General features: G+C 43.8%; 1 protein-coding gene across 2 annotated transcripts in view; it reads right to left on the reverse strand.

The window, feature by feature from the left end:
* The window catches only part of LOC137563791 (SH3 domain and tetratricopeptide repeat-containing protein 1-like), a 92,328-nt gene that overhangs the window by 63,479 nt on the left and 11,354 nt on the right, over positions 1 to 17,495 (reverse strand). For both annotated transcript variants that reach the window (XM_068276734.1, XM_068276740.1), the window contains exons 2-4: positions 16,657 to 16,954; positions 8,675 to 8,770; positions 1,723 to 1,844 (exon numbers count right to left, since the gene is read on the reverse strand). In XM_068276734.1, the coding sequence (XP_068132835.1) occupies positions 1,723 to 1,844; positions 8,675 to 8,770; positions 16,657 to 16,903 (465 nt within the window). In that variant the 5' untranslated portion in view covers positions 16,904 to 16,954. The remainder of the gene's footprint in view (positions 1 to 1,722; positions 1,845 to 8,674; positions 8,771 to 16,656; positions 16,955 to 17,495) is intronic.

Below are 17,495 nucleotides of genomic sequence, written 5' to 3' on the forward strand. Positions count from 1 at the left end.
AACTTTAGTAAAACACATTAACAATAATCATCTCATAAGTTTATTTTTAGGTTTGCTGTAAACAACAATACATGTAAACTTGTGACCTAATTGAATTGTGATACAGTCGTTAAAAAGTTAAATCATCTTTGAAGGTTGTTGGGAAAAAATACACAAAGTTATAAAATACACAAAGTACATGTTTTAAATGATATATGCTGATTTGCCAAATTTAGAGCTTGTCGGTATAACATCTGTGAAGGGGTTTTAAGGCGACTTTCAAAGTGTATGTAAACTTCTGACTTCAACTGTGTAAGAATCCACCACAATATCCTGAGAGAGCCCTTTACTAAAACTTCTCTCTCTTTTTTTAAAAATGTTTTTAACCCTATAAAAGTTTCCCTCCTTCTAATCCAGCCAGCTGAAAAATGGAATGGATTTTCAACAATGGCATGCCCATACTGCTAGGTTGAAACAGAGCAAAACATACACCACCATAAGCCGTAATGTGAATTATGGCTATAGCAGCACTCAGACCGTAATTTGGGCGCCATCAAAAGACAGAGTCCAAATTATTTTTAAAACAGCATAATTTGGCCACCAACAATAGCTGGCAGGCGAATTTCAGATTTCCCCCTGACTCCATGGCGGCCTGGAGGGGGAACAGTAAAATAGTAATACATTTTTCGGCTTCATCCTGCGCCTAAATTTTCCGGTGCCGTCTTTGCAAGTATGCTGCTAGAAGGAGAGGGGGGGCAGGTAAACAAGTGAGGACTTGGCAACGCTTTTCATTCTCTGCGGTAACTTAATCTGAGTTTACCCCCTGTATTTGAGAGACACATTCAGGCAAAGACAGAGGGGGTGGATTCACTCTGTCTTTATTTGCACGGTTACATCACATTCCCTCTTTACAGAATAATCTTCTTGCTAAGAAATTCACTTCACTTATGCAGAGAGCAGTGGTGTACCTTGGGAATTTGACAGCCGGTGCTGGTTATTTACAGACAGCCTCCAAAAACAACCAATTTTTTTGTTGGGGGGGGGGGGGGGTTTGACGGGTTGGGGCGCAGAGCACCTCGCTGCAAATTTTGGAGAATTTTTCGGGGAAAAGGAGTCATCAGAATGTGGACGGAGCTAACTGTTATGAAACTCTGTACTTTATACAGTGCTGCAGAAGATGTCATTGCCACTGGCTTCTGCAACAGCAGACTGCCCTGCATTATTGATTAATTACTCTGATCAGGACAAATAATCAATAGTCTAGGCCGGGCACTCTGGAATTACAGCAGCCAGTGATCATGGCTACTAATGACAGGCAACTTCTGAAGCACTAAACACATCCTGCCACCTCTCCCTGCTAATATCCCAGCTGCAGCACAGCAATCCTTCTCTCCACTCAGCCTGCTGCTCTGCACATTCACTCTACATCTAGTGCAGGAAGTAGTACACTCCCCTGCACTGCCTGCTGCTATTTTCCTGAATGTTGCCCAAACTATTAAAAAAGGTCCCAGGTGGAAGAACACAGTGACTGAGCACCACAGCGGCACCCCTAGCCATAGCTACACCCGGTGCTGTGAGCACCTGCAGCCTTTGGTAGGTACGCCACTGGTAGAGAGAGATGGGCTGGAAGCAAATTTGTGAACAACCTATAATGCTAACACTCGCACAAGGGTTTTAGTTTTTGCCCTTAGTTTTTATGTCATTGCCTGACTTTGTAAATTCCCCCTATAGGTGTGAACTTACAGAGAAGACTGCAGCAACTTCCTTGTTATCGTTCTCCAGCAGACGGAGCCTGTTCCTGAGCTCTGCTTGTAGATGGGCATCGGGCTTTCCTTCTCTTACCATGATCAGCTGGAGACCAAGATCTATGAGACAAATCATTACAGTAATTGGATTAGGCTTATCTGTACCTACAATATAAATAAGGCATCTTCTATGGAGGCTTCAGCTCCTTGATGGAGACAAAGCTGTGAAGAAGTGTTCAGTTTTTCTTCAAAGTATATTTCAATTTCCTGTTATGAGGTTGCAAATATAACTTACGGGTGACCACAGTTTGCAGCTAATACTGATGACTTGAGACCAAATTCAGCAAAAAAAAAACTAACAGTAGTTGGTGAAAAGTGCACACATAGCTCCCAACAGTCCCTCTTTGGGAGCCCCGTCCCTCTGTCCCTCTTTCCTCCTCATGTGTCCCTCTTTCAGGACTTTGTCACTCTTTCTATGTAAATATATATTATATGTCTCTACTAAAATGTGTTTGATTGACTCTAAACTTTATTCTCATGCTTTACATTGATATATTACTAATTTTAAAATGTTAATATGAAGGACAATGAACCAGGATAGAGAGGACCAGTGTTGTTTTAATAATAAAACAACATATTTTTCTTATGAAATCTTTATGGTATGCGTGACTAGGGGCGTGCCAGGGCATGGATAGGGGTGTGGCTTAAGTGTTCCTCTTTCTCATCTCAAAAAGTTGGGAGGTATGTGCACAATGTACAAATTGAAACACAGCAAACAAGTATCAACTCCACAAAAGCCAAGCTCAAATTCGCAACCCTAACTATCTAAGTGTCAATAAGTACAAATAATATTTACAACCAGTCGAAATACAGATATCATCCAGAAAAGGTGAAGTCTAAACAAGAATCAGGACAAACCATAAGGAAAAATAGCAGACAGAGAATCAGAGAACAAATACGGACCAGGAACACACCAGGAGGCTCTGCGGTATTGTGGCAAGTTGGGGAGGAAATAGTAGTCCTTACAAATGCACCAGTGAGAAGTAATCAGTGAAGTAAAAGTGCAAGTCTTGGTAGGAACAGCATAGAGCCACCTATTGGTGGACAATGACTGTTCATTACAGTCCAGAACACTGCAGGATTCCTGACATTTCCCTTTGGGTAGTGATAATATCATTCACTTTGGCAATACCGTTAAAGTAATGCTGAGCACAAACAGCAAACAACACCTATTCTCATTGGGTGCTCCCTCAGCAGTCTCCACAGCCTGCCACACAGTATACTGGTAGCTACATCAGGGTGTCTGAAACAAAATTATACACCTTTCATTCATTTATAAGACTAATGGGAACTAAGTCACTGATCATGAGTCTTCGTGTGTAACTTGTGGTGCCACTAAGTTCTACTTTCCAAAGTCTCATAAGAGAAAATGTTTTCTCTTTTACCAAGTAGAGCATGGGTCAGGAACCTTTTTGGCTGAGAGAGCCATAAACGCCACATATTTTAAAATGTAATTCCGTGAGAGCCATACAATATGTTTCAAACTGGGACAGTAGAGCTCATATCCCTGTTGCCATGGTGATGTGTACGCAGTTGATCCACCAGGCAGCGGAAGTGTCAGACACATCTTCAGCTTCTCTTGGATTTCAGCAACATCAGCAATTTCCCCGAGAGCCAGACAGGAGAAATACTGACTAACAGCTTGTACAATTAGCTAGCTGACATGGGGGTTAATTCACTATGCAGGACGAGATCCCCACACTTTGGCCCAATAGGCTGCCAGTCAAGTGACAGGCAGCCTATTGGGCCAATCAAAGTGCCGGGATCTCGTTTTACAAAGTCACTGGACCTGACAGGATCCAGAGTGGGACAATTGGAGCAGCTGTTCGTTTTAGGGGTAGCGCGAGTAAGTTAGCAGTGCATGCTACAGCAGTAGCGTGCACTACTTAGAAATTTTTACTTGCGCTTTCACACTAAGCTGCACTGCTTGAGCAGTGCAGCTTATTGGTTCAACCCCTACTGATTTGTCTGTGGGCCATATGTAGCCATCAAAAGAGCCACATCAGGGTCCCGAGCCATAGGTTCCCTACCACTGAAGTAGAGGAGCAGAAAGCAGAGTTAACAGATTCTGCACAGTTAATATGGACACTGGCTCCTATAGGCAGAGTTCCAGGAGAAGTAACTGCTGGAAATCTATGTGGCCAGTCTGTTGTCTTATTTTTCTTTTTTTTTGTACTTGTGAAAGGTGCATGGTAAACCTAAGCAGAAACAGTGCAGATGAGAGTAAACATAGACCAGTCAGGGAAGAGTTCTTACACCTGCCAGGGTCTGTGTTAAAAATGCAGCTCCAGTCATTTACAAAAAGGAAACTAACCTGCCATTAGTGCAGGAAACCCTGCCTGCCAGTGGGGAGATGTGGTTTCCCACTCACCTCAACAATCCCTTACAGCAGAGCTGCAGACATTTTTATATTGTTTTGGATAGCATGAGATGAGTTTGGACCATTTTTTAGATTTTTATGGCCGTCTCTGTCCTCATTGGGGATACAGCCCCTCATGTTCTATCGCAGAAAGACGATTTCTTTATGTTTAAAGGAATCCTACTGAAAAGCATGGGGCAGTCCCCCCCACTGTCGTATGTGCATAAGTTGGGTGCTGAGCGGTTCTGCTGGTAAAAAGAAAAAGTACTGATATTTTATTATGCACTTACCCAGCACACATTCCCATTTAAACCCTTCCCTCCTAGTGCTTAAAACTACCCCTCCACCAACACCACCACCACCACCACCTACTGTGTTAGAAGCTCATAATTTAAGAGCTGTCCATTCAAATGGAGGGACAGCCACCGTTATGATTATTTACCGATACTTGTGTCACGCTTGCTAGCAGAAAGCATTTTAGCGAAATTCCAGACTGCTGGTTCAGCCCTAATATTAACCCCCCTTTAAGTGCCTAAACCTAACCTCTGCCTCCTAATTCCTTACACTAAACCCGGTGCCCGAACGACCATTATTTCCTTTGTAGTAACCGACTAGCTGCTATATGCATCGGGGGGCCCAACTCACCGATTGGGCGCTCAATTACAGATCATTTACACTGGCGTCAATTAGGCGCCTGCCGAGCCCCATGTCCAAATGACGTAATCCGGCCTCACTGCCTGTTGTCACTGGCTTGCGAATGTTGTGTCTGTACTGTTTGTTTGTTTTTTCTACCTACATAATTTATTACAGAAACTTTTTTGCTCTTATTAAAACTGAAATTATCATGTAAGTAAAAATGTATATATTGCTTGGGAACCCTTCATGATCTGCATGGCTAGGAGTACAGTGATATTATGTACTGGTATTTTGTATTAGTGCACTGTATAGTGTGCCGCCCTCTACCCCCGGTGACATTATCTTGCTTCCAGTCAGTACTTGCTTCAGTAGCATTCTGTGTTCTCCACATAGGATCCATTTGTCAGCAAGTTGCATTGTTTACTAAACCCGCTGACTGCCCTTCTCTCTGTCATCTGAGGTCCTGTAAATTATCAGATCTATATCCTGGCTGGCTTCCTTCCCTCTGACCAGTACATCACAAAAACACTTCCTTTCCAATACAAATCCCCTTCCCCAGTATCATGTGATCCCCTCATGTTGTTATCATCGCTTAGCTGGGAAAAGAGTTCACCTCAAGGCTCAGAGTCCTCCCAGTCTGATAAAGCAAACTAAACAGAGTTATTTTTTGGAGAGTTGTTACATCCATTCAAACCAATTCCCTTTATAAAGTTTCCGTAATAAAAATACATTCTCTTTTTTTTATTTATAGAAACCATGTAACAGAAAAAAGTGACCCTGGAGAGTATTTACCTCTGGAGGGGGAAGCCTCTGGATCCTATCGAGGCTTCTCCCTCCTCTGTCCCACGGCGGTTTCGCTGGGCCCCTCCGAACGGCGGCCATGTAAATACTTACCTTCATCCAGCGCAGGCGCAGTAGCAGCTCTCGGCTCGGGGTCAGGTGTAAATAGCCAATCAGGGTTGGGTCCACTCTACTGCGCAGGGGCACCTTTTTTTTACTACAGTGTCTCTTTAAAGGGAACCTAAACTGAGAGGGATATGGATGTTTCAATTTAAACAATACCAGTTGCTTGTCAGGCCTGCTGATCTCTTTGGCTGCAGTAGTTGCTGAATCACACACCTGAAACAAGCACGCAGTTAATCCAGTCTGACTTCAGTCAGAGCACCTGATCTGCATGCTTGTTGAGGGGCTGTGGCTAAAAGTATTAGAGACACAGGATCAGCAGGAGAGTCAGGCAACTGGTATCATTTTAAAAGGAAAAATCCATATCCTTCTCAATTTAGGTTCCCTTTAAGAGGTAGAGAGAAGAGAAATAATATACTATAATCTTAAAGACTTTCATGTGCTCTGATATCTGTGGCCTGCCTGCTAACCATTTGGCCAGCGGCATAGGGCGTTGGGAAAAAATGGCGTTGGGAAAAAAGGGCGCGGGGTGCAAACGATAAGCAGTAATACCGTTTAGAAAAATATTGTGTTGTATTTCGTTTACAAATAATGTTTTACAAATGTATAAATCATTAAATAATTTGTATGAAATCGGCAATTGTGAAATCGTTAATCTTCCCTGTTTCAAAAGTGAAACTTATAATTACGTTTGTTAAAAAGACGATAATATATGTTTAATCGTTATAATTGTATATTATTGTGAATAACCTTCATTTATCGTTTCTTCTTTTAATAAAATCTGAAAATATTGTTTATAACGATGATAAAAATATAACTACGTTCGTAATAAGTGTTGTAAAACATTAGTAAGTAAGTATTACTAAAATTTTACTAAAACTATACCGAACCCTACTCTCACATGGAACCCTCCCTGTACCTATCCCTAACCCCTAAACCTCCCTGGTGGTGCCTAACCCTAAGACCCCCTGGTGGTGCCTAACCCTAACCACCTCCCTGGTGGTGCCTAACCCTAACAACCCCCCTGGTGGTGTATATTGTACTGTAACTATACCTAACCCTACTCTCACACAGAACCCTCCCTGTACCTATCCCTAACCCCTAGACCCCCCTGGCGGGGCCTAACCCTAGACCCCCTGGTGGTGCCTAACCCTAACCACCCCCCTGGTGGTGCCTAACCCTAACCACCCCCCCTTACTGATCGCTTTATTATGTGGATAATAATGTTTTACAAATAGTGACTGTAAAAAATATATTGCAATTTACGTTACGTACTGATCGCTTTATTTTGTGAATAATAATGTTTTACAAACAGTAAGGGATACCATTTTAAATAATGTTTTAGTTAAACACGATAAATATGTTTAGTATTTGTGTAAACGTTATTCGTCACGGGCGCATTTTCTAAACTTAAATCATCACAAACACAGTTATAAAACATTAAAAATCTCTAGGTACCGTTTGTAAAACGTTAATCATCTCCGGCGCCCTTTTTTCCAGTTCGGCGTCCATTAAACAATATTTATTATGGGAGTGAATGTAATGTAATGTTCTAATAAAATTGTTAAAAAATAAAACAATTCCTTCCAGTTCTGACAAGATTTTGCCAAAACTGGAATATATCAACTGCTGTCAGTTATAGATCAGTTGCTGACAGTAATAACTGAAAGGACAACTGTTAAGCAAGGTAATGTCCACGTTTACCTATGGCTCAAGTGAGCGATATCACAGTTTAACAGTGTGCTGACCAGGAAGCTGTTATGGGGTAATGACCATTTTCAAAATCAATTGCATTGATCACAGTGGACAAACAGGATGCAGGAGAGGAGAAAGAGATTGAGGAGTAGACTACACTGGAGGTAAGTATGACCTGTGTATGGTTATTTTGACAGGTGGATGTTTATTTTGAGGGGTATGGAGGCTGACTTATTTATCTCCTTTTAAACTATGCACATCGCCTGCCTGCTAGCTGTCCTGCTGATCCACTGCCTCTAATACTTTTAGCCATAGATACAATACGATACAATAACACAAGGTCGGATTTACAGCTTAGGAGCCTATAGGCAAAGATGATCTGGCGTCCTATGCCCCGCCCCTCAGCACAGGTCACATCCCCAAGTTACGTCCCCTTTCCTTATGAAACACCGTATTTTTGGGACCATAAAGGTGGCCACTAACGGTCTAATTTCTAGCGAAAAATCGTTGGTTGAAAATAATCTCAGTTGATGGGCACAATCGATTATGAACGATTGTAAAAAGTCTCAGTTGATGGGCACAATCGATTATGAACGATTGTAAAAAGTCTCAGTTGATGGGCACAATCGATTATGAACGATTGTAAAAAGTAGTCGTCCGTTTGGATTTTTGTCAATCCAAAATTTGGATTTTCTTGTTGATTGTGATAGATAGGAAGCAAAGATTGGTTCGTTGATGGTGTAGTAAACAATTTTTCCTCCGATCAGAACTTCTGATCGCTCAAACGATTTTTTCACTGGAAATTGGACCGTTAGTGGCCACCTTTAAGCCCCATCTACACCATACATTTTTTATTGCGATTTGACTCAATTCGATTCATTGATTCAATTCAATTCAATCCAACATGTCAGATCAAAATTCGATTCGATTCATTTTGCCATTGTCCTGCAATGACAAAATGAATCGAATCCCGTTCGGACATGTCGGATTGAATCGAATTGATGAATCGAATCGCACAAAAAATTGTATGGTGTAGATGGGGCTTTAGATCCTGAACAAGCATGCAGATCAGGTGTTCCGGATGAAGTCTGAATAGATTGATCACATGCCTGTTTCAGGTGTGCAATTCAGACATTACTGCAGTCAAAGAGATAAGCAGGATGCCAGGCAACTGGAATTGTTTAACAGGAAATAAAGGTGTCAGCCTCCACATCGCTCTCTCGGCTCAGTTCAGCTTCCCTTTAACACTGTCTTATTGTCGTTTACCCATTCAACAAAACACCATTACTTTTCTTACCTGATACAAAGGCATCTGGTGGGTCAGGGACCTTTTCTGATTTTTCTTTCAAACAATCATTAATGTGGACAAAGTCTGACAGACTGCGAGATTCAGCTGCAGGAGGATAAAGTGTACGTTAGGCTCATGGCACATTGTACAGTTCTATCAAACTCAACAACAGTACAAAGCAATTAAGCAAACAGGAAGCAGGAAATTTGGGCGCATGAGGCAGGTGGACAAAAAGGGTGCTGTCATTGACTCCCATATTAATTAAATATCGTTTAACAGGTGCCGAACAGGAAAAAAGGGCGCCCATGATCATTTATGTTTTCAAACTGCATCCGTGATAAGTAATGTTTCCCAACTTCGCCGGCGACCAGTAACGTTTACACATAAAATAATACTTATTTATAGTTTTGAGTTAAACCGTAATGTAATATTTAAATAATCACTTTTTATAAATCATTATTTTCAACATATAAAGCCGTCAACAAATAAATTGTAATATATATATATTTTTTTTTTTCATTAACACTCTGTAACACAATATCCACCAAATAAACTGTGCAACAACAAAATCATAATATATCGTTTTTCACACTTAATACTGATAAAACACTATTATCCATCTGATAAACCGAGCAATAGCTAAATCTAATGAATAATGGTTACAAACATACTAAACATATCTATCGTATTTAACTAAAACGTTGTTTAAAATGTTATCACTTACTCTTTGTAAAACATTATTATCCACATAATCAAGCGATCAGTAAGTACATTGTATTGTATTTTTTACAGTCTCTAGTTGTAAAACATTATTATTCACACAATAAAGCGATCACTAAGGGGGAATTTAGGATTAGGCACTACTGGGGGGATTTAGGGTCAAGCAGCACTAGGGGGGTTTTAGGGTTAGCTACCAGCAGGGGGGAATTAGGGTTAGGCACCACCAGAGGGGTCTTAGGGTTAGGCACCACCAGGGGGTCTTAGGGTTAGGCACCACCAGGGGGGGGGTCTTAGGGTTAGGCACCACTAGAGGAGATTTAGGGTTAGGCACCACCAGGGGGATCTTAGGGTTAGGTACCACCAGGGGGGTCTTAGGGTTAGGCACCACCAGGGGGGGTCTTAGGGTTAGGTACCACCCGGGGGGGTCTTAGGGTTAGGCACCACCAGGGGGATCTTAGGGTTAGGCACCACCAGGGGGGTCTTAGGGTTAGGCACCACCAATGGGATCTTAGGGTTTGGCACCACCGGGGGTCTAAGGTTTAGGGATAGGTAGAGGGAGGGTTCTGTGGAAGGAATAGGGTTAGGTTTAGTTGTAGTAAAATGTTAGTAATATTTACTCATGTTTTACTACAGTTATTACAAACGTACTTACATTTTTTTTTTATGATTTGATTTTTTGAAATATGTGAATTAAGTTTTAATCTGTACTTAATGACTTTTTAAAGGTTTATCAATTTTATAATAAAAATTGTTACAAAATATAATTTAGAAACTTTATAGCAGTAGAAAATGTAAAGATATTTTCTTGGATCCTGATCTGGTTAAATCATAAAAAAAATAAAATAAAATAAAAAACAGTACTTAAAAGTACTTTATGTAAAATCCATTTTAAAGGGACTCCGAGCAGTGCAGAAACTATGGAAAGATGCATATCATTTTAAAGCTCTTTTTCTCCTCTTTCCAATGATATATAAACCGCTGCCCTACGCATTTTAGTTTTTGCTATTTTCGCGATCGAATTTGCTGCGGCCGCGATTTCGATTGCGAAAATAGAGAAAACTAAAGGCATAGGGCCGCGGTTTATGTGTCGCCCTGTGTAATACAATGTAACTATGGAAAGATGGATATCATTTTAAAGCTTCCTTTCTCCTCTTTCTGGCGACACATAAACCGCGGCCGTACGCCTTTTAGTTTACTCTATTTTCGCAATCGAAATCGCGAAAACTAAAAGGCGTAGGGCGGCGGTTTATATATCATTGGAAAGAGGAGAAAGAGAGCTTTAAAATGATATGCATCTTTCCATAGTTACATTGTATTACACAGGGTGACTTTTTCTGCTAAATGGAGCTGCTGACTTTAGGACAAAGTCGCCCTTTGTAATACAATGTAACTATGGAAAGATGGATATCATTTTAAAGCTCTCTTTCTCCTCTTTCTGGCGACACATAAACCGCGACCCTACGCCTTTTAGTTTACTCTATTTGCGCAATCGAAATCGTGAAAACTAAAAGGCGTAGGGCGGCGGTTTATATACCATTGGAAAGAGGAGAAAGAGAGCTTTAAAATGATATGCATCTTTCCATAGTTCCTGCACTGCTCGGTGTCCCTTTAAATCATAATAATTATAATCATCATTGTGAATATACAAACGTTATTATAATTTTCCGTCTATAATTACAGAAAATAGTGTTTTACCAATACAACATTTCATAGACATTTTTTAATGATTTTAATTTGTAAAACATTATTCTAAACAAAATATTAAAATGTAGTTGTTTTATAAACGATATTTCAAATTAACGTTTACACCAGGCGCCCTTTTTCCCGGCACCCTTTTTGCATGAATGTAGAATGTATCAATGTAGAATGTATGACCCCCCCCCCCCCTTAAAAAAAGATAGCATATGGCCCCTCACCTCCAGACTTGAGTAGAACACTTGATCTGCAGACTTTTTTGGGGTCAGTGACTTGAAGTTTGTGTCAGTGATTCTCTTATGGAATCTGCATATACAAAAGGAGCCTATCAGCACTGCTTATTCAGCACTAGTCACGTCAGTATGGGGTGGAGGTCCGCTCATCAGGCTCTGCACAGGCACGAGGACTGTTGCCCATCAGGGATCAAGCCTCAAGTACAAGGCTAAGGCTGTACAGATGCGTCACTAGCCTTCAGGCTAGCAGCGGATTCTGTTGCTATGCAGGGGGAGGAGGGCCGACACATCGCCGCACGGGAGTGTCATAACGCAAGTGGGAGTGAGTGTGTGTGTGGAGGGAACACAATGCCCTTGGCCAGTGCTCGGCCAAGTCGATCCGCAAGGGATCTGAGAAGGATCAGGGTCTGGTGCACACTTGACATTCTCTTGGCAGAGGCGGTAGTTATCTGCAACCTTGGCTGAGTTCAATCTAGTGTGTATATGTAGCTTACCACTGAACCCATTGCACTGGCATCAAAAGGGCAGCACTGATTCTGGGCGTTTCACTGCATGTCTTCATCTTCCCCGGGTGGGTCTTATATTTTCCACTGAAGACTGTTTTTGTTTAATTTCACACTCACACATCACCTACATATACCCACGCACTAGCACTCTAAAAATAAAGCCACAGAATATTCACACGCCTGTGTTTTCTTATCAATTGACATAAAAACCTATCTGCTAACACAGACTCTCTCACAGACATCCAGCACTGTTTCTATAGGACAGAAGCCAACGTGCTGTACTCTATCTGCAGTCGCCAGGTTTCCTCATCCTCTCCCAGGAAAAATCATCACTAGTAGCTTAGCTCTATTATTCATTAAAAATGGAGCCAAAATGTATATTCCCACAAATTAGAGTCTGCTATTAGGAGGCAAAAGATCACAATCTTCACCTGGGTCATGATGGACAGAGAGTTGCTGAGAGGTCACTGAGCTGCATAAGTGTACATGTACTCACGAACTTGTAATAAATTCAGGTTACAGTTACAGGAGCACAAGAAAATTAATGCCCGCTGGGCAGGGCCAGCCCTGCGGTACAGGCAAAGGGAGCAATACAGTGGGCGGCGTTGCAGGAAGTGACGTCAGTGGAGCGCACGCTGGAACGTGGAAGAGGTGCGTGATCCCCACCCGTCCCTCTTACTATCGGCAGCTGCGTAACAATGGAGGGGAAGCACAGATCGGGGGACCCAGGCGAGGGAGGGGGGGGTCCGACACCCCTCCCTACCGCTAGGCCCAATACCCCCTTACTGCCCGCTACCCCTCCAGCTCGGCGGCCAGCCCCCCCCCCCCGCAACCCACGGAAGTGCGGTTGCCGCCCCCCAGGGAGTGCCGCCTGAGGCAAAAGTTTCACCCTGCCTCATGAGTGGGCCAGCCCTGGCCGCTGGGCATCGTACATTATGTAGGATAACTTTCTGTGAGGGAGATAAGTGCAGATATGGGTATGGGGAAGCAGTGGAGGAGATTAGCACAGACATGAGTATGGGCCAGGAGTGAGGGAGATAAGTACAGACCTGGGTATGGGCAAGCAGTAAGGGAGATTAGTACAGACATGGGTATGGGCAAGCAGTGGGGAGATTAGTTCAGACATTGGTATGGGGAAGGAGTGAGGGCCCTTTCACACAGGCAATTGAACTATGTGCTCACCAAGCAATTACCAGGCAGCAGTGAGGCATTTGGGGGCGTACCGAACTTCCGCAATAGTTCGCCTTCGCTGGCGAACGCAAACCACCCAAAGTTCGCCTGGAACCGTTCGCGGGCGAACCGTTCGGCCCATCTCTAGTACAGATATGGGTATGGGCAAACAGTGAGGGAGGTAAGTACAGACACGGGTATGGGCAAGCAGTGGAGGAGGTTAGCAGGGGGCAAACCCAGGATCTTCAACAGGGGGGATTCCTGAAAGCTCTCCCTCAGCCACACACAATACAGTATAATAATATGGCAGGACATCATGCTGGGTACACATAATGCAATTTCCCGTCTGACCAATGACGGGATCGATCAGGAGCAGTTTGGATACAGATAATAATGAGGACAGCTGACATTGGTAATGAAGGGGAAAGTGAAGCATTCACACAGCAGGGCACAGGGCTGTGCTCATACCTGACTCTGTTAAGTTCCCCAGAGCTGCTCCATTCTTTGTACAAACACTGCTGCCCCATGCTCTGTACAGACACTGCTGCCCCATGCTCTGTACACACACTGCTGCTCCATGCTCTGTACACACACTGCTGCTCCATGCTCTGTAAACACCCTGTTGCTCCATGCTCTGTACACACACTGCTGCTCCATGCTTTGTACACACACTGCTGCTCCATGCTCTGTAAAGACACTGCTGCTCCATGTTCTGTACACATGCTGCTGCTACATCAAAAGTTAACTGTAGCAGGGAAAGAAAGGGGGCAGTGCTGTGAACTGCAGGATGCCTGCAGATATTCTGGTGTCTCAATTTGTGCCTGTCCCCTGACACTGCACTGGCCCTGGTCTGAGGGGGGATTCTGGGCAGCTGTAATCCCCCTCTGCGTTTGCCCATGGTTAGTACAGACATGGGTATGGGCAAGCAGTGGGGGAGATAAGTGCAGACATGGGTATGGGCAAGCAGTGGAGGAGAATAGTACAGTACAGACATGGGTATGGTGAAGCAGTGGGGGAGGTTAGTACAGACATGGGTATGGGCAAGCAGTGAGGGAGATTCACACAGACATGGGTATTAGTACAGACGGGTATTAGTACAGACATGGGTATGGGAGAGCAGTTGAGGAGGTAAGGGCAGACATGGGTATGGGCAAGCAGTGGAAGAAATAAGTACAGGAATGGGTATGGGCAAGCAGTGGAAGAGATAAGTACAGGAATGGGTATGGGCAAGCACTGAGGGAGATTCATACAGACATGGGTATTAGTACAGACGGATATTAGTGCAGTCATGGGTATGGGCTAGCAGTGGAGGAGATTAGTACAGAAAGGGGTATGGACAAGCAGTAAGGGAGATAAAGACAGACATGGGCATGGACAAGTAATGGGGGAGATTAGCATGCATTCTATTCTATTCTACACTATTGTTTCTTCCTAATAAGTCATCTAGTGTTATAGCAATAGCAGAACATCTGTCTGCACCTTGCTTTCTGTTATTTAAAAAAAAATCATCTCTTTGCTATCACTAACTTTAGGAATAGACAGGAAGTTTTGAATCAAGATGATATCATTTACGGTCTAACTTTAAAAGATTCAGGTTAGCCAATAAGTGGTATCACCTTAAGTAAAAACGGATCCATTTGAAAAGGGGCCTGGAAAAAAGGACACCTGGTGTAGCCCCTCTATCCCAAATTTGGCTACAAAGGGCGCCTGGTGTCGCCCATATATGCCAAATTCGGCTACAAAGGGTGCCCGCTGTAGCCCATATGTCAAATTCGGCTACAAAGAGCACCTGGTGTAGCCAAAAAAGCTAGTTTTAGTTTATTAAAAGGATACTGTTATAGGCAACAGTTGTTGGGCTATAAAAGGGCTCTAGATATAGCTGAGGAAAGTGATTACTATGACCTAACGTCTCTCTATTTTTACACAGAACCTTCCCCTGATGGTGCCTAACCCTAACCCCCCCCCCCCCTTGGTGGTACCTAACCCTAACCCCCCACCCCTGGTGGTTCATAACCCTAACCCCCTGGTGGTGCCTAACCCCAAGACCCCTCCTGGTGATTACTATGACCTAACTCCTCCCTACCCTCACACAGAACCTTCCCATAACCCTAACCCCACAGGTGGTGCCTAACCGTAAGACCCTCTGGTGGTGCCTAACCCTAAGACTCTCCTGTGGGTACCTAACCCTAAGACCTCCCAGGTAGTGCCTAACCCTAAGACCCCCCCCCCCCCAGGTGGTGGCTAACCCTAATGCAGGGCATACACGGCCCAGATTCTTCTTATCAATCGAGCCACTGATGGCCCAACTGATAATTTCCGACATGTCCGATCACCGCGTGGATCGACCCCCTGCTCGATCCCCGCGGGCAGACAATAGGCAAAACAAAGCGCTGATAAGCGCTGAGAAGGAAGTGCCCGCGGGGCCAAACGGGAATCGATCTGCGCACACGCGCGGACGAGCGGTGACGATACCGGCGCACTATCTGCTAGATAGTATGCCGTGTATGCCCAGCATAAGTCCCCCCAGATGGTGCCTAACCCTAAGACTCCCCTAGTGGTGCCTAACCTTAAGTCCCCCCTGGCGGTACCTAACCCTAACCCCCCTTGGTGGTGCCCTAAGAACTCCTGGAGGTGCCTGACCCTAAGACCCCACAGTGATTACTATCACCTAACATCTCCCTACTATCACACAGAACCCTCCCCTGGGAGGGCCTAATCCTAAGCCCCCAGTGGTGCCTAACCCTAAGCTCCCCCCCCCGCTTGTGATGACTAATCCTAAGCCCCCCTGCACCCCCGAATCAAAAATCTCAGCTATAAAAGGGTGCCCTTTTGTAGCGAAAACCTTGTAGCCAAATAAAAAAATAAGGGCTACAAAGGAGTGCCCTACTGTAGCCGAACGTAAAAATATGGGCTACACAACAGGAGCCCTACTGTAGCCGAACGTAACCAAATAAAATATGGGCTCCCAAGGGGCACCTGCTTGTAGCCAATATCAAAACTGAGGTGCCCTTTTCACCACCTTGTAGCCGATTTTAGCAGAAATAACATTGATATCCATGAAGGCGCCCTTTTCATACAGGCGGCTCAGGTGCCTTTTTCAACTGATCCTGTAAAAACTGATGGACTGACATGGTACAATACTCTACTGCTAGCTTCAGGAATGTAAGACTTCTCTGGCTGCTTGTCTAGTACAACATATTGTCACACTGAATTAAATCCTGAGATGGACTGTTTTTCCTTTTAGGGTGCTAATTTCATAGTCTCTTCGCCTGTTTTCAATCTAGAGAGTGGTGGCAGCAAAATTACCTTGCTTTCCAGAGCGAAACTGATAACTTTATTTTACTGATTGTACAAACAATCCAGATGGTATCATGTATGGGCACACCAACTGATCTTAAACGCTTACTGTGCTCACAGTGGATTCACCTCCAGAAGCCTCTAGTGGATGAGACCTGTATGGCAACTATGGCATAGTAAGACGAGATTGGCGAGTGTTTGTTTTGGCTCTATTGCCATTGCCATGGGAACCATAAACAATTCCAGGTACGACATTTTTGGCAAATTAATGTGATTCTGAACACAACAAGGAACTATTATTTTTAAACAGTTTCGTTTTCATCTTTTGATTTTCCTTTAGGAGAAACGAGTACGATGAGTCCTAACCTACCGCTTGGACCTAGAGAGGAAATGACCTTCTTCACAGAGGCCACAAGGGATTTGGGGCTGTGAATGGCACTTTCGTGATCAGGCTGAAGACCAGCTCTCTTGGTGGCTTCCACTGGAGCTCCATCCTTGCCTTCTCTTGTTGTTGTCTCCTCACTTCCTGCCGGTGCCTCTAAAGCTTCTGTTTCATCCTCTGCAATGGGTTGTAGCCTGTGGTGGAGCATAATGGGCTGGGGAACGCCTGGCTCCATATTTGTCCTTCACCTTATGATATTTGCATTGTAATAACTGAGTAACCAAATCTGTGAATGGAAACACAAAGCAGATTATCACTAGAGATAAGCCAAACAATGTATCTTACATTGTTTAACCTGTGATTGAAATCATATGGGACAAAAAGGAAGTGGAAAAAACGTGTGATCAAATAATTGTAAGAAGCCAATGAAACTGGTCACATGATCATGGGTGAGTTCAGAGATTAATTAAGATGTAATGGGGCCCTAGGCAAAGTAGTAGATTGGGGGCCCACTTGTGGTCCTTTTGGTAAGCTGAAGCGGATAAGGAGTTGGCAAGTGGGGCCCTTGACACTCACTAGGCCCCAAGCCATATTTCATCACTAGTTGGGAATGTGGCGTACCATTATCGCCAGCTTGTGTGTTTCTAGCGATTGGACCTGATATGGCACACAGTTTGGGGACCATAGTGCTATACAGATACATTGCTAGGCAACAACACAGTAATGTACAGTATCTGTACAGCGTTGGGTCTCTGAACTTTCGCCCTAGCAATCGCTTCCAATCGCTGTGGGTGGCAGGCTGGCAGCCATTACAAGTGTCCACTGAT

Source organism: Hyperolius riggenbachi, chromosome 1 (assembly GCF_040937935.1).
Source record: "Hyperolius riggenbachi isolate aHypRig1 chromosome 1, aHypRig1.pri, whole genome shotgun sequence".
NCBI classification, from domain to species: domain Eukaryota; kingdom Metazoa; phylum Chordata; class Amphibia; order Anura; family Hyperoliidae; genus Hyperolius; species Hyperolius riggenbachi.